The sequence below is a fragment of the Tachyglossus aculeatus genome, chromosome 12 (genome assembly GCF_015852505.1).
Source record: "Tachyglossus aculeatus isolate mTacAcu1 chromosome 12, mTacAcu1.pri, whole genome shotgun sequence".
Taxonomy (NCBI): Eukaryota; Metazoa; Chordata; class Mammalia; order Monotremata; family Tachyglossidae; genus Tachyglossus; species Tachyglossus aculeatus.
The window spans coordinates 15,038,901-15,065,046 of NC_052077.1; the positions used below are offsets into that span (position 1 = coordinate 15,038,901).

The window sequence follows — 26,146 nt, forward strand, 5'->3', positions numbered from 1 at the left end:
TAGTTGGTGCAGAAATTGCTGAGGTGCTAGTTGGGAAGGGCATTACCTGGGGAGCCGAAAAGTTAATTCGCCTCCGGGGAGATGCGGTATTTCAGAAGAGCTCTGAAGATGGGGAGATGGCCTGGAAGGTTTGAAAGGGGAGGGAACCCTGGTTAGGAGGAAGGGTGGGAGCAAGGGAGTGGAGGAGCAGAGATGAGAACGCGGCCCCGTGAGTAGGCTGGCAGGAGAGGAACGCGGACTACGAGTTGGGGTACAGCGGGAGGAGAGAGAAGATCTGTAAGAGGGAGAGGGCTGGAGGGAGTCCACTGTTGGGAATTTCTACCTGAAGCAGAGAGAATGGGTAACCTCTGAAAAGTAGTGCAGCCTAGTGAAAAAGACCACAGGACTGGGAGTTAGGAGACCTGGGCTCTAGTCCCAGCTCCACCACTTGCTAAATGTGTGACCTGGGGTAAGTCACACATCATTATCATCATCCTCATTAATAATGATCGTATTTATTGAGCGCTTACTCTGGGCAAAGCTTTAACCCCTCTGTCCCTCAGTTTCCTCATCTGTAAAATGGGGAAATATTATCCGTATGCCTCCCTTTCAGATTGAGAGTCTCGTGTGTCTTTTAGATTGTGAGCCCACTGTTGGGTAGGGACTGTCTCTATGTGTTGCCAATTTGTACTTCCCAAGCGCTTAGTACAGTGCTCTGCACATAGTAAGCGCTCAATAAATACGATTGATGATGATGATGATGATGTGGGATGATGGACAATGTCTGACACGATTACCTCGTCTACCCCAGCTAATAGCACTTAAGAGGCACGTCATAAATACTAAAATTATTAGAATCACTGGACTCTCTGAATTTTCACATGATCTAAATCAGCTCTTCCACCAAGTATGGAAACTTGCCCCGTAAAGTAGAAATTTGCAGCACTTTTGTATATATTCATAATTCATGCATTTCTATTAATGTCTATCTTCCCCTCTAGACTGTAAGGGAACACATCTACCAACTCCGTTGTATTATACTCTCCCAAGCACCTAGTAGAGGTGCTCTGCATACAGTAAATCCTTAATAATACCACTGATCGATTGACATCAGCCACATAAATGCTACATACAGAGCATCATCTGTTTTGTTTTACAGTCACGACGCAACCAGCAAGCACCAGCCATCTTTGGTGAGACACACTGTCGCTGGATGTATTTCCCCGGCTCACTAACAATTCCTGCTGACTAAACACCAATTATTGAACAATCACACTACACAAAAAACAAATTGTTACCAGAAGCACTGAAAATAAAACAAAGCTTCCAGGCACTTCCCCCTCCTCTGATCAAAGAAAGGGGCCTCCAAATACTAGTGTTCAATATAAGCATTCCTGCCAGAATACAGATTTCTGGAGCACTGTTTGGATAGGACAGTGCTTTGCACATAGTAAGCGCTTAATACCATCATCATCATCATCATTATTATTATTATTATTATAGGACATGATGGAAGAACAGGGGAACAGAGTTACCATAACATAGCTTGGGAGCAGTTATAATGGGATGCAACTCTCCCAGAAACATCTTCTGAAGCTTGTTTCAGGCACTGGGAAAGAATCATGTAGTAACAATTATCCATGGTTCATTGGCATTACAAAGGGAACCACAGAGAACTTAAAAAAAAAAGCTCACCTACTACTGTAAAGGACTAAACAATTGTAAACCCTAGACTGTACGCTCTTTGTGGGCAGGAAAAATGCCTACCAACTCTGATACTCTACTCTCCCAAGCGCTTAGTACAGCGCTCTACACACAGTAAGCACTCAATAAATATGACTGGTTGACTGATAAACTGATTCCCCATACAGTTCTAATGATACCTGTAAGTTTCACGGAAGGGTCAGGCACCAGGCTGCTTGAAACAAGATTTAGAAGGCTTTTTTCACCTTTCACTCGGTGAGACACCATTACAGTTATTTTCAAACTTCTCTGACCTAACTCCTTATTTATGATTGAAATAAAAGCCGGCCAATGTTATTTTTTGTTTAACATAAGGATTTTCAAGAATTCAATTTGGATGTTGTGACAAGGAATGCCTTGTCTTTAGAATTCTCCGTTGTAATCTTTCCCCATTTGTCTTATGACTCGTCTGTCCTTATACCACCTCTGATTAATTAATAACAAAATTAAGGCTTTACACTTACCTGTAAAGACGGCAAATTTTTAAAAAACCAGTCACCATTTCACTAATGTTAATTAGTACAGTACTACTATGCATATTTACATAACTACTATTAATAATTTCAGTCAATACTATACCTCATTGGCAATAGCTACCATGTTCTTCACGCTCCAACTATCTGCGGCCCAACGATCAGCTACTTCCTTTTCTGAGCATATGATAAAGTTATCAAAGTAAATATCAGAGGTCATAGACCATAGCTCTAAGCCAAGAGCACCAAAAGAAGTGAGAAGAAATGGGTGATCATCCTCAAAGTAATCTGGGTTAGGAATTTTTTGAGGACTCCATATTCCCTGAAAAAAAAAAAAGGAGAAAGATAAAATATATGTATTGGCTTGAGAAAGCCAATAGCAAATGAGAAATCTCAAAAAAAGCATATGATAAATATTGGTAAAAGGGTAAAAATAATGAGCAAAATGAGAAATACCCTGGCTAGTGGTCTAAATTGGTTGCAGGAAATTAGAGTGCTAAGTGAAAGAATGGTAAATGAAGTGTAATTTCCCAAAAGATACGAAGCACTGTAATAAGCTCCCAGGATCGAAAACATTACAAACATACTATAAAAGAGTGATTAAGGGCATAAGATAGTAACCTGGTAAAAGAATAACAGAAAAATGCACCAAGACAATGTTAAATTATTTAATTATGGGAACATATATAAACACTTTTCAGAGTGTTACCTTTCCTAATCTACTGAACAAAATGGCACTTATGCTAGCATACCAGAGCTCTATTGTTATCTATGATGTAGTAGTAGTAGTAGTATTAATGGTATTTATTAAATAGTCATTATGTGCCTCAGCCCTTGGGGTAATTTCTTCTGAGGCAAACTGATTTGGGAGAGAGGCAGGTTCGACAGATAGAAAAATCACAGTAGAAGACAAAACAACAACGAATTGTAAAGTCGACATCCAATATCACGGTAACAAACAAAGCATCTAGAGGTAGTTCTTGAAGAAGGCCTCCCCACTTCCCTGGGGTTCAAACATAGCCAGCTCTAAATATATCTGCCATAACTGAAGCTAAATTAGATTCTACTCAAGTCAGTCAAAATACTCTAACTTTTGAGGAGGGGAAGGGAGATATTTAAGCCAAAGTAAATTTGGCAGCTTATCACAAACTGAGTATATTGAAGTTTAATAGCTATTTGGAAAGAGCACTAAAGAGTGTTTGTTTATAATGGGGATTGCTCTACAGCCTTGAAAATGAAGAAAAATATTTAAACATCTAATAAAAGGTAAAATCCCTTCATAAATATAGGACTTGGTAAATATGAAAATTTTAAAGTAGTTGGAAGGAGAGAAGGCAGCGTAGCCTAGTGGATGGGACACGTGCCTGAAAGTCAGAAGGATCTGGGTTCTAATCCCAGCTCCACTACTTATCTGCTGTGTGACCTTGGGCAAGTCACTTAGCTTCTCTGTGCCTCGGTCACCTCATCTGTAAAATGGGGATTAAGACTGTGAGCCCCATGTGGGACATGGATTGTGTCCCAATGGATTAGCTTGAATCTACCCCAGAGAACAGAATACTTGAAATAAGTGAAAGAAAATGAAAACAAAGGCAGAGGTGGAGGAATAAAATAAATGTAGAATACGGTGGGCTGCATTAAAGAAGGAAGTTTTTTCTAAGGCTATATAATTGCCACAAAATGGCAAGGGAGACACCAGTAACAGGAATTATGAAATACAATGGGAAAGCTACAGGACAAAAAGAGACTAAAACCCCCTTATTTTATATATGGTTATTTTACATAGGAGTATTTTATATCATGCTGCAGACGCTGATAATGTTACCACCAGTGATATTAAAATCTTAAATATTCTCACAAAAATTACATATTGGCTTCACCCCACAACCAAGACTCATTCTTAAAATACTATGTGAGGCTTCACGTTATTAAGAATTTAATTTGTGAAATATTTGCATATGAAGCTTCATATTAAACATATATTTGTCAAGGAAAAAGAACATTGTTTACTAGGTCATGTCTTCAACTTTTCAGTTTGGTTTATTTCTGCAGAAAACACCACATCTTAACAGCGAAAAGAATTCCTCAAAACCTTTTCTTTTTTTAACGGTACTTATTGAGCACTTATATGCCAGGCACTGTACAAGGTAATCAGGTTGGACACAGTCCCTAACTCTCTTGGGGATCACAGTCTAAGTGAGAGGGAGGAGGATTTAATCCTCATTTTACAACTGAGGTAACAAGCCTAAAGAAGTGAAGTGACACACCCAAGGATCAAACAACAGACAAGTGGCGGAACCAGCACTAGAACCCAGATCCTCTGGCTTCCAGGCCTGTGCTCTTTCCTCTAGGCCACACTGCTTCTCTTTCTCCACTATCTTGCCCAGTGTTTAGTACATAGGAAGCACTTAATAAATGCCACACAAACTAACCTGATAGTTAGGATTATCTATCATCGGAGGAGTCCATTTTCCTTTAAAATTCGGATTGTCTATCAGAGGGCGCGTCCATTCCCCACAGCCTGGAACAGTTTCGCACTTTGGATTAGGAATCTGCGGCGCTTCCCACTCACCATCCATTTTTTCATCCCTGTGATAGGACAGCCAAGTAGAATTTTGTTATTTCAATAACAAATTGGTCATCACAAATCTTTCCCCCAAAATTATGAGTAATTTTTTTTTTCAAAATAAGCCGTAGAACCTAAGTATTCTAAGGTTAAAAAAAATAAAAATAAATCTTTGCACTCTGAAATTTAGATCCAGAGTTAAGGAATTCTTACCAATCCTCAGGTTTTTCAGCACCGGGGTCTGGTATGTACAATGGTTCATCATCAAGCCATTCCTCTGGTTTAACAGCATCAGGATCTTCTATTTTGGAAGGTTCATCATCATCCCTTTAAAGATAGTATTGTTTATATTACCACAAATCCCAAACAACCACCCACTTAGAAATTCCACTGAATAATTTAAAATATTAAAATAATTCTAAATGATCACGAATTTTACTTATATCTCCCTGTAGTATACTAGCCATAGGAGAAGCACTTGAAAGAGAACAGCCCTGACCCTATAAGAGCTGGTGGTGCCTCCATGGGCCAGACAGTCCCCAGAGGAGTCCACGACAGTTCGGACCACCTCTGTGAGATTCAACATCAATAAAAACAGCTTCAGCTATGAAGGCCAAAAGCAATAGTTCACATGATTATAAAAATAAAGAATCTTTATTTCCAAATACAGAAGTCATATTTTTCAGCTTTCATTACATACTGCAGTCGTTATCTCTGAGGGGAGTTAAAAATAAAATCCTATAAACTTTAATTATTAAAGTAAAAGAAAATTACAAGGGAGTAAGGGACTGCATTTGCCCGGTTGCTTTGTTCCATACAGACCTCGTGGAAAAATTACTTTTCTAATCTCCACTTTACTGGAGAGTGCAGAGACAACCACTTCGCATATTCTTAGGAGGCAAATCTTTCAAAGCACGATTTACTTCATTTCTCCTCAAACATTTTCTAGTTACAAAATTAAGTAAATCATAACCATCTCATACATAAGTTGGAGTCCATCTGGATTAATTGGGATGGATTAGATAAATCTATCAAGGTCTTTTCTACTAAATAAAAAACATATGCCACTTTTTCATGTCCTTCTCCATATTCCTTGATGGAAGAAAAGGCATGTTGGGCTGGAGCTAGGTAAATTCTACTACTGCTGTTGAATCTTCTAATTGTCTCTACGAGTCTACTGTAATTTCTGCCTTCGAAAAGGTGTTTGCTTTACGATACTCTACAAAGGTAGAAGAAGGATGTTCACCAGTCATCTGGTTTGACAGCAGAAGAATCGGGAATCTTCGCTCTTTCATCCCATTCATCAGGTTTCTTATCATTGGGATCTTCAATTTCCTTAGGAGGGTTGACGGGAGGAACCACATCCTCTAGTAGGTTTCCTTTGCTAACAACCGTTTGGTCAATTAACACTTCATAGGTATCATCTGGTTTCAGAACTATAAAACAATTTAAATTCATTAAAATGTGCTTTCGCTACAGTTTTGGGGCTTTTTTTGAGGAAAACAAATCCAAACTTTACGGGTTCAGTTCTAATACGGCTAATGAAATCGTGGCAAATAATGATGAGAAACACTGCCTGCCTACTTGCGGACTACTACCATTTATTCCTCAGTACTTTTTCCCCTGATGTAAGAAAGAGAGTTGTTGGCATTTTGGGGGCAGTATGCTACTCCTCTACAAGATTACAATGGCAGGGCTGAGGCTTGCAGTGTGGAGCCCATCACTTGGCAGCACTTTTCTAGGGAATATGGGCCCTTTCTTTCCACAGGATGGCTCATCAATAAGCTTTTCAATATAAGTACTTTAAATAAATTATGGTTATTGAACACTGTACATTCCCAACTACCTCTATTAAGAGACCGAGAAAAGAAAACTGCATTCTGAATACAATGGAAAACTTTTCCACTATTATTTTTTTTAATACTCTTGTGAAAGTCAGTTTTACATCTGTAAAAAGATTTGAAATTACATAATTTCTCCCTGGAAAAAGCCCATGACAGTAATATTAGATATCAGTTTTATCTCTATTTTCCATAGAGATAAGTGAAGCCCAGAGAAATTAAGTAACTTTCCATTATGATGGTCATTCAGCTGGACAGTCTGGTTTTCACCTTTGTCATACTGATAGAGCAGTGTTATGGGCACTATTTTATTTTAGATGCTTAGCCTCCTTCTGCTCTGGCTCCTGCCACTCAGTCTCAAAGGTGGCATTCATCTTCATTAGGACAGAGCCTAATAGCATTGGCGCAAAGGGAAAGGTAGGGAATCTCCTGGGAACAGGCTCTAGGTTCTGCAGATTTCCATATCAGTTTCTATAGGACACCACTGTTAACACTGCATAATACGCTTAATAATAATAATAACATTTTACTGCTTACAATGTGCCAAGTACAGGGGTAGATACAAATTAATCAGGTGGGACACAGTCCCTTGTCCCAAACGTGGCTCACAGGTTAAGAGAGGGAGAAGTGCTACCTAATCCCCATTTTACAGATGTGGAAACCAAGGCCCAGAAAAGATAAGTGATTTGACTCAAATCACTGAGTAGGCAAGCAGGGAAGCTGGGATTAGAACCCAGGTCCTCTGGCTACTAGGGTCATGCTGTTTCCACTAGGCCAAACTGCTTAACAATCAAGTACGACTGTTCACTTTGGGTCAGCTAAGGCATGTCTGGTATCTATGGGTGCCATTAGTGCAGACAGGGGAAAACTCACATCGCATGTTACTTCACAAAACAGATCAGAAGAGCAGTCGACTTTCTTAAGGTGCATATTTCCATTTTGCAATTTGGACAGAATGCATGGAAGAATTAAGGAGCATTCTTTCCACAATCTATATCTACCTGGAAAGAAGGCAATCCAAAATGTGTGTAAATAGATGCAATGAAAGAAGAAAAGACCCAAAACAGAACCTGAGAGTCACAGGAGTAGGGGAAAGAGACTGAGAACGATCATACATGGAGGTAAGAAGTGATCCAGGAGAGACATCATTCTCGCCACCTCTAATGGACTCTACTCTGCCTTAATTGACTTTGACTTCTTGGCTGTCTCTGGTACTAGGGACTACCCCTTCCCCCAAACACATGATCTAACCTTGGCTTTTCTAACATAGTTCTCTCCTGATTCTTCCTTTACCTCTGAGATTAGTGTTTCCAGAAGGGATGGGAAAGAGGAAAACCAGGAGGGAAGTGGGTCAGTAAACCAAGATCATCATCATCATCAATGGTATTTATCGAGTGCTTACTGTGTGCAGAGCACTCCTCTAGACTGTAAGCTCATTATGGGTAGGGAAAATGTCTACCATCTCCTGTTGCACTGTACTCTCCCAAGAGCGTAGTATTCATTCATTCAATCGTAGTACAATGCTCTGCACACAGTAAGCGCTTAATACGATTGATGATGATGAACTATACGCTTGTAAGAATACACCAGAGCTGGCAGAATCTACAACGAGCTTACATTCTAGAGAGGGAAGATTTGATAGTGTTCCCAGGAGAAGTGATTGACAGTGCCGTAGGCACCCGAGAGGTCGAGAAGAATTAAGGCAGAAGAGAGTCCATTAGATTTGGCCAGGAGGAAGAAGTTGGCAAGTGGTCTCAGTGGACTGATGGGGGCAGAAACCAGAATCTAAAGAGTCCAGAAGCAAATGAGAGGAGAGAAGATGGAGGTATTTGACCCACTGAAGGAGCTCAGACTGTAAGATTCTTGTGGGCAGGGATTGCATCTACCACCTCTGTTGTACTGTACTTCCTCAAGCACTTAGTACAGTGCTCTGCATACAGAAAGCATTCAGTAAATACCATTGACGGGGTCAGTGGGATCTACAGAACCTTTTTTAGTACACGGGAACCAGCAGCACGTTTGAAGTCAGAGACGCAGGAACCATTCAAGAGTGAGCAGATGGAGATGACATTCAGGGAGGGAAAGGAGTGAGAGGAAGTGTTTTGTGAAGGTGAAAAGGGATGAAGTTGGAGGCACAGGAAGGGTATAGAGTTTGGAAGCAGATAGGAGATCTCGAGAGGTGCCTAAGAATGAGAAGACAGTGATGCGGGGGTAGGAGGAACCTCTGGAGATCTCCTTTATTTCAAAACATTATGTGTGCATGATACTTTGTCCTTAAACATGTGTGTGTGTGGGGGGGGGGGGGGGGGGGGCTCCCAAAGAATCTCATGTTATAGTATTCATGCGCATGCACAAAAACCTTTTTTTGACTTACGACAGCCTTCTGTTCAAAATGCACAATGAAAAATCGTAGTACAGACAAACTGACTGTATTTAAGTTGGGCAGTTTTGCTAATTCCTTGAAAAATATGGAAATAGACTTCAAAGCTGTTATGACACATTAAGAAATGGACCATTAAAAGCCGAAAGAAATGCTAAAGGGAGAAGTATGAGGTAGGTTTTAAGGACAATACAACTATAGGAGGAAACAAATCAATCACAGAAGCAGAAAATGAGTGAACGCTAAAAGGCTGTAATTAAAGAAACTAACATGGTAGTAAACAAATGATGTGCAAAAGCTAGGATGACTTAATTACTGTGTTCAAATACATAGATTATTTTAAAGAGACTGCAGACCAGCTGTTTTCCATCTCCAAAGAGGCATAACCATAAAGAAATAAGCTTAAACTGCAGCTGAAGAATGCCTGGTTAGACAGTGGATTAATTTGTGGATGCTGAAGAAAAAAACCTCTGGAATGTGGCATCTCTATTTTGAAAATCATAAAAATAGGAGAGATCCATCAGGTTATTTAGATGTTGTCCTGCCTGGCCCAGACCTGGTGACTTCTTGGGGTTCAGTTTCCTAATTCTAGATAATGCCAAAAAATATAAATGGGTTGTTTTTTCAGGTCTATTTCAATTAATAGTATTTATTTCAATCAATTAATGTTATTTTTTGAGTGCTTATGAGAGTTCAATAGACTTGATCACTGTCCTCAAGCAGTTTACAATCTAGTCTATAATTATTTTTTAATCATGGGCTTGTCTTTATTTCAATTGGCGGGATTCCTTAATAGAAGTAATATTTATTGAGGGCCCACTGGGTGGAATGCACTATACTAAGCACAAAACCACCAACTGACATATACGTATACAGTGTCCACACGTTTACACACGAATGGGGAAGGTAGACAAAAATTTACAGAGTACTTGAAATAAATGAATGTACAAATTAATAAATATGTACAGAGGGGGCTGTGATCTGTCGGATTTATAAGCTCTCATTCCATGCACATTCTGTTTTAAAACTGCGGCATGAATCTTAAAATGCAAAATGAAAGTTTTTCAAATATTCAACGGCATTATTTCTTATTTTCATGCTTAGGATATTAATGTCTTGTTACACCAAAGATATAAAAAAAAAACAGAGGCTTTACCAACGGGATGTAGCAACTTGTTATGGGATCACTAAAATTTTTAAAAGTATGCATTTCTATTTTCTTTAAATAAAACTTATCATTCTTTCAAAGATGACTAACCTTCAAAATACCCCATTCTATAGTGGAAAAGAGAGATTCTCAGATGAAAAATTAAACTCCTTTAGGCTCAATGCCAAATATTACATTACAGAAAACTAGTCTCGGTTTTTCAATAGAATTACAATAGGGTGTTTGAAGCATCATTTTCCTACACTACATAATACCATGAAAAAACACAACTTAACTTGATAAGAGGTACTAGATGAAAATGTTTGGCAAAATACTCCCCCTTCTCTTGCTACTGCTTTAAATAATTCATTTAAAATGCAATTTAAAATGTACCAAGAGTATATAGATGGGTCCGCCTGTCTGAATAGAATTTTTTTAGGTCTACATCAGGTCGTTTGGCATGTTTCTCCTCAAACACTCCAGTTTTGGGATGTTTATGTCTGAAGATAAAATGAAGTTTATAATCTTCTCCACATTTATCTGGTCCAAACATAATGGTATAAGATGTTTTATCAAAAAATTGTTCCTACAAAGAGAGGTACATATTTTGGTATTACTTATGGAGCCCTTAAATGAATGCACTTCAGAAGCCAAACTTCTGTAACCATCTTCTGTTTTGACACCGATAGCTAACGTATTAAGATAAAAAAATACATTTTACCCCACAGAATCAAGTCTCATATTAAAACAACTTTCATAGATTCTATAAGATGAACTGAAATGAAAATCAGCAGAAGCTTTTATATATTCTCAATGAAAATATTTCTGTTGAGTCGTACTTGCCATGTGGAGCTCTTAAGGTTACAGTAAGTTGCTGAGAGCTGTGGAAAGTGAAAATCCTTCTCTCCCACTCCTTCTAAGTGGAGACACTTGGGAGAAGTAAGTTCTGCTTAATGTCTGCTTACTTCAAGAGGAGAATTACCTTTCAGGTGGCAGAGGAAACCTCTGCCACCTGATCTACTTGGCCCTAGGGGACAAGGGGGAAAAGGTGGCACCGTGAAAAGGGGGACACCGTAACAGGCTTCTGCCATGGGCAGCGAGATGCCATTCCCTCAGTGGGCGATTTTCTCAAAATTTCTCAGGTTCCCGTATCAGAGAGCTTGAAATCAGAGGATTCAATATTTCAGCAGGTCTGTAACAATGGGATTAATCATCATTTAACTAGAGTAAACTCTTATTGAAGGAAGTTCAGAACAAATAAAAGGAAGCGCATTCACACGACAGAATTTGTTACCAGAGAAATTCATGAAAATGGAAACTACTAAGAGGTTTCAAGAAGGGTTTCGATGCACTCATGAATGAGAGGGGCAGAATGGGTAAAAACAGGGACAGCAGTAGAAAATCTAAGAATGTGCAAGTTTAAATGTTCTTGAAAGATGGGTCCAAGATAAGAAAAATTAAGAGATGTTCTTCTTTTGGGGGGGTGTAAGAAGAACAACCAAATCAAATAATGGTTTGGATGCACCATATGTATGACAGGTCTTACATTTTTCAAATCTGTAAAGGAACAAGTTTCACAGATTTAAATAATGTGAAAATCAATAAATTAAACATTCCTCAATTTTCTTTATACCTGTTAGATTAATTTTTATGGGTTCTAAATGGTATCAACAGGTCTTTAAGGCACTATCTCTGGGGGCCCATGCAGGTAATTACCAGGTAATTCTGAGTGATCCACTTGTAAAATAAATTATTCCTGGGAGAAAACTTGTCCAGATGCAGGTTTTGACTAAGACACAGATTTTAAACGTTGAACGTCTGCGAATTGACAGATATACCACCCCAATGCCTCTTTCCATTATCCACTCTTCCATCCTAGAACATTCTGTCCGAAATAGATAATTTACTTCAAGTGTTACTCTAAGGCCTGAAATGAGTCGCTCCTTTAGATAAGATTTTAATGAGTTCAGTTTACTTCAGTGTTCATTCACACTGTTCTTTCACTAGGATCTAAATGTAGAGTCAAATTTACAAAGTTAAACAGAAAATTGAGGACAAAAAGTAGCACAACTTTGAGAGAGACTAGGCTCTTAATATTTATTTACGTACAAATAAATCAATAATTGAGTAATAAAAATCTATTTATTACTAAAATTAAATTGATAGTTTTATATAGGCATATCATTAGTTTCAATTAGTCTTATTATATGTTTCTTATCTGTTATTCCTGAAAAACACATTTCAAGTAACGCAAATTATTCGTAAGTGTCAAAAGGTCATACCAGATTCAAATTGTCAGTGTTTTCCAGAAGCTTAATATAGGCACCACCACAATCAATACCATCTTGAAAATTCACTTCGTATCTGAGGGGGAAAAAGAAGGGACATAAAGTTGTTAAAAAACAGTCAAAGGTCCACTTCTACTTTGTGGCACTAATTTTAACTGCTTAAGGACCAGAGTAAATCAATATAAAAAAAGGTAATCCTTCTATTACTTTTATTATTATTATTACTGTACTTAAGCGCTTATTGTTTGAGCATTTGGGTAGAAACGCGTTAATCAGGTCAGACAGTCCCTGTCCCACTAGGGGCTCACAATCTAAGTATGAGAGAGAACAGATATTTCTAGAATATCAATTTAAATGTTTTCTTACTACTTCCACACCCAGCTTTTGTTCACAAAAATTTACATTTAACCTAATTTTTTTATATTTAAAACCTCGACGCTTGCATGACTGACAACTTCTGAATACGTGAAATAGTTGCTGCGGAAGTTGTATTTATTAAAAGTTAATAAGATAGCTCTCTGTCAAGCTATCTGAAGAACTTGAAATACTTAGGTGGGCTCACAAGAGGCACAGCATCACGTTTACACAAATTCATACTTCAAAATGCAGAAACACAGGTCACATATAGTTTCAAAACCAATAGTGGCAGATCTGTTCTTTACACGGGGTTGAAATATAAACCACCTCCTTGTAACCTAAACCATCTTTCACAGATAAAATATCTTACTGAATATTTCTAAGAAGATTGTCCATAATACCCCACATAAAATCAAATAAACCTGGCTTAGAGACCTGCACCAGTACAAACACAACTCACTTCCCCTTCAATGTGAAAATTGCATTCTTGCAGAATTCCATGTTCAAGTAAATTCATGTTGTAGCATTCACTGTGTCTAATACACAGAACGTTTTTTCCCCAACACCAAACTGTATTTACTGTATTTAAACAGGCTCAAACTGTCATAAGAACGTTCCCTAATTCTGCTGAGGCACTCTTCCAAAATGTCTGTTGAAAGCATGGACTCTGGCAGAATCATCATCATCATCAATCATATTTATTGAGCGCTTACAGTGTGCAGAGCACTGTACTAAGCGCTCGGGAAGAATCGTATGCATTTCTAACTTGTACCCATCCAATATCCATCCAAAGTTTCTTTACCTGCAAGTTTGGGTTGGGTAAGGGAACTTATTTAATAATAATAATAATAATAATGGCATTTATTAAGCTCTTACTATGTGCAAAGCACTATTTTAAGTGCTGGGGAGGTTACCAGGTGATCAGGTTGTCCCATGGGGGGGCTCACAGTCTTAATCCCCATTTCCCGGATGAGGTAACTGAGGGGCAGAGAAGTTAAGTCACCTGCCCAAAGTCACACAGCTGATAATTGGCAGAGCTGGGATTTGAACCCATGACTCCACTTTGACTCCACTGAACCATGGTGCTTCTCTAGGGTTGGGTAAAGAAAGTTTAGGACGGATATTGGGTGGGTACAAGTTGGATCTGAGCAAGGGGACTTATTTGCAGAGTGGAAAAGGTTGCGGGGGCAGGGGTGAGGGTGCAGGATGGGAAAGGTTGTTACAAACAATATCTGTGAAGAGCTCTCTACTGCGGTAAGGCTGCCCATGTATCCTTCTGGGGTACACAGGCAGCCACCCTGCAATCCTCTCTCCTTGGATCACTGTAGTATGCGCTGGGGCCAAGGCTGCACGGGAAGGTTGTGGGGCTGGGAGGGTAAGAGAAAAGACGGAGAACTGGAGGGGAAGATTTGGGATGGGCCATGGCACAGCCCCAACACGGAGTTACCTCTAACTACTATCCTAGTAACGGTGGCAATGATGCAATCGTTAATTTATTCAGTCAAACACAGGGTCCACGGTCTTTGCCCACACTGAACCTGCACCCTGAGAGCAATGGTCTAACACAACCTCAGGTCGGATCAGGTCCAATGCAAATACGCACGTCTTTACACAATGTCACTTATTTTCCAATATGATTAAAACGGCTTACTGTACGCTGGGTTAATCTAAATTAAGCAGTTATATTAACTTTGACTCAAATTCAATTTGCGCTGCTCTCGACCTAAATTCTGTTTAACATTTCTTCGTGCTAATGGAATTTTAAACGGAGAGAATAGTTTAATGCTGTAATTTTTAATTTTTAGCGACATTTCTTTACTATGCTATCTTGAAAGCCTGTTTACTGGCCAAGGCTTATAGTTCTAATTATTTCTCATTGAATCATCATCATCATCACCAATCGTATTTATTGAGCGCTTACTATGTGCAGAGCACTGTACTAAGCGCTTGGGAAGTACAAGTTGGCAACATATAGAGACAGTCCCTACCCAACAGTGGGCTCACAGTCTAAAAGGGGAGACACAGAACAAAACCAAACATACTAACAAAATAAAGTAAATAGAATAGCTATGTACAAGTAAAATAAATAAATAGAGTAATATGTACAAACATATATACATATGTACAAATATATATATACATTGAATGACCTTTAATATTCTAAGTTACCATTTCGTGACAGACTAAAGTCTGTAGTTTAAAGAAAAGATGTAATAAAATTACAGTTGAGCTGAAAATCATTTTCCTTTACAACAAAAACACTTTTCAAAAATACTCAGTTCTCATCTAATGTGGGAGTTATGTTCTTAAAGAATCCTCCCATTATTGACATGCTTTGATGCCGAGGGCATATGACCATAAAACAACTGAAGTACCTCAAAATTCACACACAAAAATGAGAAACTAAATAATTATGAAACTTACTGAACTATCAAAGGCTTATCAGCAAAAATAAATGGTTTCGTTAGCATGGTTGATATGGCATGATGCTTTGCTTTTGACTTTAAAACTAATCCTCTGTCACCAAGTACTCTGTTTTCTTTCAGCTCCTCTATTTCCCATCTGCCTGAAAAACACAATGTAATGAACACGTTAAAACTAATTGAAACACGTTAAAACCGATTGAAAGAAGTCACCCTAGAAGATGAAAAAAGCAACAGTTACTATTATCACACCCATATCAATTTGGTAAATTAAACTTAAAAGAGGTGGCTCAAGTTGTTTTCCAAAGTAGGTTATTAACTTGCAAGTGGATTTGCCTCACTTATATGTTATGATTTAATTACTAACAAAATGTGGACTGTGTCCTTCTGGCCCAGGACAACGAGCTCTTGCTCTTTCTACCTCTCTTACCTGCCCATTCAATGCTTACGTCTGTCTAATCAGGCAGGTTTGCCTTGCCCGAAGCTCTGGAAAACCCCAAACATAAAATGAATTTGTGTGGCGGTACTTGGGATTTTTTTTCCCATTAACTACTATTACTATTATTGACTGAAATAGGGACACAAGCTGATAAGGCAATTGGTGGACTCTTCTATTGTTCCCTGTCATGAGCACATTTTCCCAAATCCATGTAGACGCTTCCCGTAAAAAGAGTTTAGCTAGAGTCAAAGGAATTTAGCTATATACATTTAAATAAATAAAATTACCATCATATTTAGACATGTCATCATCTGTGTCTTCTTTTTTTGTTTTTGACAACACCCAACTGTAAAGGGAAAAAATTAGTTTTAAAAATCAATATATCCATTTCTATGACATATAAAAGCACAGAAGACTGTAGCAAGCAAAATTCAAGGCTAGCAAGATTTTTGAAAGTGAGATGTCACATAAATATGTACGTGTTATTGATGATTCACAGGTTAAGGTAATACTTAGTTTCCTTATTTAATAAAAATTTTTTCTTTAACTCAGATATGACTTCTGAAGCATGATCAGTAATCTGCAGCCCCAAAATTTCAAGGTTTTACACACTTTAGTTACTCTCATCTTGATAACGTTGGGGTGATCTTCCTGACGAACCCCAATGTTACAGAAAACTCAGGTTGCATTATGAGTGCTAAGATGGGTGCTAATTGCACACACACACAACCATTTCTTCCAATACTGCACCACTCCCTACAGACGCATGTTGTAGGAAGAATGTTCCCTAAAGAGGCAGCTTGGCGTGGCACTTGGCATCAGGAAACACGGGTTCTAATCCGGGCTCCACCACTTTTCTGATGGCAACACTGGGCAAGTCAGATAACTTCTCTGTATCCCAGTTTTCTCGTCTGTAAAATGGAGATAATGAATCTGGTTCTCCTTCCCTCAGATTGTGAGCCCCATGTGAGACAGAGACTGCATCCAATCTGATTACCCCCATGCTTGGCACAAAAGAGGTGTTTAATAAAGAAATGAAGATGGTGAGCCAGGTGACAGGGGGTTGAGGGAAGTGTGCTATATTCCTCTGGCCTGACCTCTCAGTCCTCTCCTTACATCCAGTTTCCCTAGGTTTGTTCCCTCTAGGCTGAATGAACCCTACAATTCAATTCCCTCCAGACTGAATGAACACTAATAATAAGAGAAGCAGTGTCGTTCAGTAGAAAGAGCACGGGCTTTGGAGTCAGAGGTCATGGGTTCAAATCCCGGCTCCGCCACTTGTCAGCTGTGTGACTTTCGGCAAGTCACTTCACTTCTCTGTGCCTCAGTGACCTCATCTGTAAAATGGGGATTAAGACTGTGAGCCCCACGTGGGACAACCTGATCACCTTGTAACCTCCCCAGTGCTTAGAAGAGTGCTTTGCACATAGTAAGCACTTAATAAATGCCATTATTATTATTATTATTATTATTATTCCCAGCCAAGCCCTCAGCTATTTCTGGCCACCTCTGCCATGGCTTCCCACTACCCCAGAAGGACCTACTACATGGAGAAGGGAGGAAAAGCAACCAAGAGAATAAAACCCACGCAACTGGGGCTGTGAAGACCAAGCCATTATGTTCACCGTATGGCATCAATCATATTTATTGAGCGCTTCCTGTGTGCAGAACACTGTATCAAGTGCTTGGGAGCATACACTATAACAGTTATAGACACGTTCCCTGTCAACAAGGAGCTTACAGTCTAAGGGATCAGCTTGTCCTCCTTCCTGCCCTATGTGTCTGGAAGTCCACCTCTCTAATCTGGGCTTGTCTAGTGAGAAGCTGCGTGGCCTACTGGAAAAAGCAACAGTCGGAGTCAGAGGACCTTGAGTCTTACCCTGGCTCTGCCGGTTCCTTGCTGGGTGACCTTGGGCAAACTCTGTGCCTCAGTATTCTCAACCATAAAATCCTACTCCCTCATGCTTAGACTATGAGCCCCATGTGTCCAACATGATTAACTTGTATCCACCCCACCTACTGTTTTGTAGAACAGTATGTAACATATATTAAGCACTAATAACAATAACAATGAATAATACTTCCTGGGCTTATGTGTGTCTGCCCTTTTCTCCAGTCCAGCCCTCCAGAAGGCCCTGAACTTCTGAAACCCCTGCAACATTCCCAATTCCTCTTTCCTCTCTTTCCATCTCACCCTCTAACAGCTAAATTTATGTGAATTAAATTAAAATCATAGAAATAGAAAAACAACCAGTTCTCCTTTTAACGTGGGGTGCATTTTCACAGGCCCCACATTAAAAAAAACCTCATGCATCCTGTATTGCATACATAAGCTTAGAACAATGCTCTGCACAAAGCCCTCATTGAGTACTATTGGTCAATTTCCAAAGCATGGTGCAGTATCCTGATAGATGTCTGTTGTTGGACTAACAGTCCCTAAATTTGCCACATTGCTCTATCCAAAACATATAGTGAAAACTCATGTCAGAGGAAAACTAATTTTTAAAATTCACAAAAGCAGGCTGAGTACATGATCGGTTTACCATCTTTAGCAAACACATTTTTTAACAAAATAACTTCCAAGCTGAAAGCAGTTTTCACTGGCCAGAAACTAACACTTGATTAACACTTAACTAATTTGGCCTAGCAATAGATCCTCTTCAAAATTCACTGGACACTTACCCAGACAATATTCCACTATCAAAGGTTTCTGTAAAATATACTTCTCCTATAGGCTGTGGAGTCTTGTATTTAACCTAGAACAAACAGACAGGAAATAACATTTTCCACAAAGACCCAGCTATATGACAATTTACATTTGGAAAATAATTTCTATTGACTGAATAGCTGACACTCATGGTCAATTAATTTAAGAAACACCTGACTGGCTAGAGGAATACCACTGAAAACTTCAGACACTCACACATTTCCACACTCCCCTGGCAAAAATATCTAAAAATCAAAAAGCCATCTTTTCATACAACAGAGCTCTGAAAACATTGGGCTGCTGTCTTATAGCTTTTACCTTCAGAGAGTACCAGCTCAAGTATACATAATTTTGCAAGATCCCAATCAAGACTTGTGTCCTCCCCTGAGTTCAGCAGATTTAAATAAAGGCAAATCTGTGAGAGGGTGAAATTGCCTATGCTTACCTAAACCAAACCTCAGAAGTTTGGGTTCCAGGGGACGTAAAGGCTGGGTCCAACATGTGTAAAAACCTTTTGTGAGTGAGTGTGTGCCCTAACTTGAGTTCTCTTTCTGTACATGTGTGGAAGTATGTTTTTAGGTATCTCTGAATATGCATGTCCACGATGTATGTGGGTCTAAACACACACATATAAATATATATGCATATCCATATTTATACCCCCCAGGTTACAACCCCTTCCATGATACAATTTCCTCCCCGCCTCGCCCCAGGATATAACCTGTATTGTTGATGCCTTACTCCACACTTTTACCAGATCATCCCCAACGTACCAGACAAGAGTTATAGGTGAATAAATCTTTACTTGTATCTTCCCCAATGAATTTCATAGCATTGAAGAGACACCTCAAACACTTACATGTTGTGGGCAGGGAATGTGTCCATTTTTTGTTGTACTGTGCTCTCCCAAGCACTTAGTACAGTGCTCTTGCACACCGTAAGTGCTTAATAAATACGACTGACACACACACACAAACACACACATTAGATAATCAAGGAAGTTGAACTGGGGAAGCAACTTAATTTACAAATGGACAATGCAGATATTGATAAATTGCCTCATTCAGAAAAATAACTGAACAGGACCTCGGTGGACTTCAAACCTCTACTGAATCATTGAACGACACTAAAAAACATGAAGTAGTTATAGCTTCACCGCCAGAGAATAGTTTGGTGTTAAGAAGCTTTGCATCTATTTTTATGAAAGTGGATGACTTACAGATATGATCCAAGACAAAGATCTTAATGAAGTGAGAAATTCAAAATTGTGCAGAGGTGTTTGGGAATATATAAACTCTTACTCCACAAGGAATCATTCTGTCAAAATGGCCCTCACATGGGGAATATAAAAAGTGACAGAGGTAGTAGAGTTTCTCGGTGGGTAAGGTTCAAGATAACAGAGCTTTTAATGCATGTTTGCCTATTTCCATGACTATAAATTTTAATCTCCAGCTCTGAAGTGTCCGATAGTTTAAATAGTTTAAAGCCAAAAAAGGAACAACTTGGGCATTATGACAATTCCATACTCTTTGGGATAAACACGGAAAGATTGCATTTCTACATTCAAAGTCCAAAAGGAAGTGGGGCAGGAATTCTTTCTTGGTGTTGTTATGCATTTTCCTACCACAACTTTATTCAGTGCCTTCCTCACTAAACTGCTGAACATCTGTTTTGCAATGATAATGATGGAGTGGAAATAATGAAGCAGAGAAATTGTATTAAGAAAGGAGTGGCAGGAGACAAGGAGGTAAAGTGTGCAAGATATGGCCAGGACTGTGGGTCCCAGAGTGGTCTTTTCTGCCACACATGCCCTCACAGGAGAATTTCACCAGTGGTGTCATTTACATATATGAAGGGCAACTCAATGTATTCAAGTGCCTTGCTTACTCCAAGTGTGTTTGAATAATAATGAAATGAAGTATCTAATCCTTTTCTATTGGTGACCTGATTCTATTTAGATTCTGCCAACCCTCTCCCCATTTATTAGGATCACAAAAATGCTAGCTAAAGTATAGACAAGTAAACAAAGACCACAGATTCATTCATTCATTCAGTCGTATTTACTGAGCACTTATCGTATTCAATACTATTTATTGCACAGAGCACACTAAACACTTAGGAGACTACAATGAGACTGCACTTATGGGAAAATGGATGACAAAAGGCAGAAAGAACATTGCAGTCACTTTTATGCATTAAGATGAATTACAGTTTAGTTTAAATCCAATTTCAATATTTTCAATATGATATTACCTCTAGAGAAGGTTCATCTTCATCAACATCAGTTTGTTCTGAATTTGTGTCTAATTCCTGTAACTCAACATCTTCATCCTGAATTTCTGCATTTACTGAGATGAACAGCAAGAAACCCAAACATATCCAATATCCTTGGAAGTGCATACTGAGTATCTATAAAATTAAGACAAAGCAAGTTTTCAATGTACAACTCTCATATTTAAGTGTCTTGTGATGCAGTCATGGTGAGGCATCTTTAACCATATTTAAAAGTCCCTTATTACATTTTTCCCTCCCTCTGCATTCTTGGTAGTCCTCATTTCTCAGGCAAACTCTGAGTTCTGAAGCACGCATTCTACAAATGGACACTGAGTCAAATCCAATTTTCTCAAAGAACCTTATCCCTAGTAATCCTATTTATTGGTAAGCATCCTCCACATTTGCTGCCATGTCTTTTCACCTCTCCAGCATCAGATGGATTTGGGCAAGAAGTGGGCAACGTCCCCAATCCTCTGAAAAGAGGCACCCAGTACCTCTTGAACACTCTGGAAATTAATTTATTTAGAGAATCTCACAAACGCAGAGAGAGTTCATCCCCAAACATTCCAAACTAAGAGCAGTTTCCTGTAAATACCTAGTCACCATATCACCAGAGAGCTTCCCTACCAGATCTTCCTCGCTAAACACTGTACCAAAACACAGCGCGTGGGGCAATTGCGGTATATAAACTAAGGTCTCCGACAGGACCAAGGAATTAAGACAGCAGAACAAGACTGAAATTAAAGATTCAATTCAATACATGTGGAATTATCCAAAGCTACCTGTTGAAAAATGCCTCAGTGATGCACAAACTCTAAAGTTCTGGATGCTTTTAAATCAACCACGATCCTAAATGGCTGACTGGAGAAAAACTAGCATCCATTCAATCATTTTCATTGAGAGGGGAAGAGGTTGTCTTCAAATTTAATTGACGTTTATATTTTAATTATTAGAGTAGGATTGTTCAAGTGCATTTAACCCCTTCAGGAAAAAAATACAGCTGTTTCTCCTAAACTACTCACTTAATGAAATGTTTGGAAATCTAGTAATAATTTACCCTTTTCATTTTTATTATTCCTTCTTTTACTTTACTCTGCTTATGGTTTTTTTAAATCACTGTGTGACCTTTACTGTTCTTCATTATATTTGATTTTTTGTCCATAACATACATTCAAAATCTCAGGTTTACCTCTTTTTAAGGCTGCTAGTAGTTCTCATCTGAATTTTTTTCCAAACACTTTGTCAGCAAGGTGAAAAATGAAATATTTATTGACTTCAGTTTAACCACTAATATTTTGCCCTTCAATAGTATTCTAACATTTTTTTTAAAACCTATTCTTTTTGGCCCATGCAACTAAAAATATCTCCCAGCCCTGATAATTCATGTTTCAAATTAAATTTGTGTGAATGGATTTTACTGAAATACGGTGGCTTCAATGAATCAACAGCATTTATGGAGAACCTGTGTGCAAAGCACTTTATTAAACATCTGGGAGTGAATTCCTGCCCAGGAGGCACTTTCAATCTAATCAGAGAGTATAACACTCTCTGTTATTTGCAAGTAATTATACACAATTAGCAAGGTGCAACAATGCTAAAGCTTCTGATAACAGGATGTGTTCAGATAAGTAGCATTTAAAGATGAACTATGAAGCAAACATCCCTGAAGTGAAGGACTGAGAGCAACTCATGCTTTCAATCGCATTTATTGAGTGCTTACTGTGTGCAAAGCACTGTACTAAACACTTGGGAGAATAGAATTCATTCATTCAAGCGTATTTATTGAGCACTTACTGTGTGCAGAGCACTGTACTAAGCGCTTGGAATAGACTATAACTACAAAACACGTTGCTCTATCACTGGTGACAGGGCACCTGGAGAAGTAGCAGGTTTACCTGCCAACTTCCTTAGAGGTACATGTTCTGTTCTGTCTTTGTTTTAATCATTTTATTTTTAATCCACCCAAATGCTCCATTTGCTCACACAAACTGCATTTTTCACATCTGATATAAATTCCAATCCTGAGTTGAGATCTGAATTTCTGAATCATGACTTGATTTGGCAACAATAAGAATCCCCTTATCTTTCAACGGAAGGCCCTAACACGATACTTCCAATTTGCTGCATTTAGAATGTACCCAAAGATTTGTCCAAAAACAAAATGGTCTCCATTATTGTGCACTGAATAGACATTTTGATTTGACTTACCTATAAGTTCACTTCATATTTAACAAAATATACCCTTGACAAATCTATTTTTCTGCACTCCACTCAGTTCTTAACTCTATTGCCGTTTAACCCACTCGGGTGCCTTGCCATTTCCTACATCTAGTGGATGAGAAACTTGCCAAATGTCCTCAAATTTGAAATAATAATAATAATAATAATGGTGGCATTTGTTAAGGGCTTACTATATGCCGGGCATGTACTAAGTGCCGGGGTGGAGATAAGCAAATCGGGTTGGACACAGTCCCTGTCCCACACTGGGCTCACAAAAAGCTTTTAGAGGTCTGCCTGACATCCATCAACTTTTACCATGGCAAATTATTAAATTTAATTGAAAAAAGAACTCTGTACTTCATCCCCACTGATAATTTGTAACTTCTAAGATCAATCTTTGGTATTTTGCCAATGACACAGTAGAGGCCTTCAAATAGCAATCGTATTTACTGAGTGCTTACTGTCTGCAAAGCAGTGTATTAAGCTCTTGGGAGAGTACAACAGAGCTGATAGACACATTCCCTGCACTACACGAGCTTACGGTCTGGAAGGGAAGACAGACATTAATATAAATAACAGAGTATGTCAAAGCCTAGAATTCTGTTGAAGAAAAAAGGTGCACTTTGCGTGTTCAGTGCTTCACCCCAATTCAAAGCTAGAAAGCCAAATGTGAGACCAATTATGCAATCCAGTTGGCTTTTGCTGAGGATGGGACTGCTAATCTGGTTGTTATGGGAATAGATGGGCTATTTCCAGCTACAGGGGAGGGAGCTATGAGCTGGCAAAGTTACGCCTAAAGGCAATGGGGCAACAGGGCAACTCATTTTTGCTGCCCTTTTGAGAAGCCCACAGTGGCCTATAAATAGCCTACTTGAATGGTTGACAGGCTCGGCAGAGCTGTGCGACAGGATGACTGATGACGATGTGGGGGGGAAGGAAAAGGTGTCTGCAATCTATTACCTGGAGGCAGTCCAGGAACTTGATGAAAATGCCACAGGCATATCGTAATTCTGGGAGCAGATTTTAAACACTTTTCTGGAAAAATGATATCACTTTAAACAGAAGAAATACCCTGAAAACTCAAGTTGTCAAACAGATTCTAAATATAGGGAAAAAAAGTCTTTAAAGGGAGAAAAACAGTAAATACCTCGGCCAACACCCCCCAGGATTAGATGGTAAAGGTTTCCGTCAAGAATGACAGATGGGCCTCAGTCCTGGGGCTTCAGGATCAAGAATGTGCACGGAAAAATGGATATCAGTACTACTGGTTTGCACAGAATCATTATCATTCTCGTAGTTGCTGCACTCCATGCCTCAGTGGAAACACCACCAGAAAGGGCAAGTAGCACACTGCGGACTACTTAAGTCCTTCCACGGGTTTGCTTAAAATCAGCCTCCCTCTCTTCAGGAGGCAAAGCCAGGGTCAGTAATAAAGAAGATTAAAGGTGATCGTTTCTATGACTACAAGGAAGCACTCAAATACCATCGGCTGAATGAAGTTAAAGCACTTGAATGTTAGAACTGAAAATGAAAATATTCTCTAACAACTCATTAAAATCAAAGCTGAAAAGGACAGTGACTCAGGTGAGCCTTAATCCAAGTGGCCATGAAGTTATTTAGCCCTGGTCTTGAGTTGGGTTTGGAAGAACGTCCAGAATAACTTTCCTAGACTTGGTCCTGAGTTTTATGTATGAAAAACTACCTGGCATAACTTTCACTATGTTCTTAAATCTGATCATCTGAGGCTGGTGACAGCTGCAAATGACATAATGAGAAACAGGAGTGTAATATGGGAAAGTTGTTTTAAACAGAGATGCCCACTTCCATTGCTACCACCTGCAGAAAGTGAGTGAAACTGAAACTGGCCATGATAATGAATTTAAAATTCTTTCCCTTTCTACCCTCCTCTCTTCATCACCAATATTTACTGAACACCTACTGCGTACCGAGCAAGATACAAAGAATAACACGGCAACCTCTGCTCTTACAAATATAATGGGGAAGAGGACAGAAGTGGATGAATGAATATACAGTAATTAAGGGAGGGGGAGAGTAGATATTAAAAAAATACAAATGGAAAAATAAAAACAGATGGCTGAGGGAATATGACTGGTAGTATTCATGATGATAGTATTTGAGAATGCCACCCTGAACAGGTTTTTCAAAAGGGCTTGGAAGGAGGGGAATGGGTTAGTTAAACTGTAACAGGAAGGGGGAAAGACATGAGAAAAACCTCAGAGATGAGAAAACAGTGATGGAAGGTTAGGAACGAAGAATAGGCAATGGCATAAACCCCCACCTGTGGTTCCTGCCAGCTACTCCCTTATTCAGATTCGCCATCACAAAAACCTCTTCACTGCTTAGTACAGTCCTCTGCACACAGTAAGCCCTCAATAAATACCCTTGATAGATTGCTTGGAATGGCATCAATTAATGGCCAAGACAAGCTAATATTTGGCTAGAGGGTAACAGAAGGGTATGTGAGTGAAAGAAAAAAGGAGTCTATTATCATCATCATTGGTGTTCTGCCCAACGTAAGAGCTCCATATTTTGATGATACAGTTGAGAAATTAATAATTTAAAGAGTTATTCTAACATCATCATACATTCTACATCTCAAAATCCTTACAGAGAAGACTCATTGCTCCAAGAAACACGGCCTACAGTAACTGCATTAAATACTATCCTTGACTTCTCATTTTCAACTCCGTTGCTAAATCCTGCCAGTACTTCCTTCACATTTTTCAGATCTGCTTTTCCCTCTCTATCTTGAACGGCCACCACCTTGGTCCATGTGTGTTTGACTATGGCAGCAGCCACTGCACACAAGTGCTCAATAAGTACCACTGATTAATCAATCAGCCTGCTTGCTGATCTTCCTGCCTCAGTGCTCTTTCCTTTCCAATCCATAGCTCACTCTGCTACCCAGGTCATTTTTTCTAAAACCATCTGCACATGATTTTCCACTCGTCAAAAACCTTAGCCAATATGGCTGAATCTCAGAAGTGTCTGCACTAGCATTTATCCTTTTAAAAAGCCATCCCTTTAAGGCAGAAGTGAAAGGAACTTCTCAATAATATTAAAATATATTCAAGATGAATTCTGCAATCTATTTTCAAAAAGATTAGCTAAATATTGTCTTTGAGACATGGATTAAATAGGCCCTCACATTCAGTCACAATTTCTTAATAAGTGCTGCAGTTTCCATCCTTGTACCTGTCCTTTATACTTCTATAATTATGTATGCTCAATTAGATTTTGAGTTCTTCTAGGGAAGGACTGTTCTTTAGTAACTTCCTAAATCAACTAATA

At 38.9% G+C, this 26,146-nt stretch overlaps 1 protein-coding gene across 1 annotated transcript in view; it reads right to left on the reverse strand.

Moving 5' to 3' along the window:
- Nucleotides 1–26,146, reverse strand: part of CLGN (calmegin) — a 35,461-nt gene that overhangs the window by 4,616 nt on the left and 4,699 nt on the right. Inside the window, 10 exon segments of the mRNA XM_038755089.1 lie at nt 2,302–2,517; nt 4,625–4,781; nt 4,972–5,085; nt 6,005–6,194; nt 10,520–10,712; nt 12,409–12,490; nt 15,196–15,337; nt 15,921–15,979; nt 18,316–18,389; nt 20,594–20,749. Coding sequence (XP_038611017.1) covers nt 2,302–2,517; nt 4,625–4,781; nt 4,972–5,085; nt 6,005–6,194; nt 10,520–10,712; nt 12,409–12,490; nt 15,196–15,337; nt 15,921–15,979; nt 18,316–18,389; nt 20,594–20,740 — 1,374 coding nt within the window. The 5' untranslated portion in view covers nt 20,741–20,749.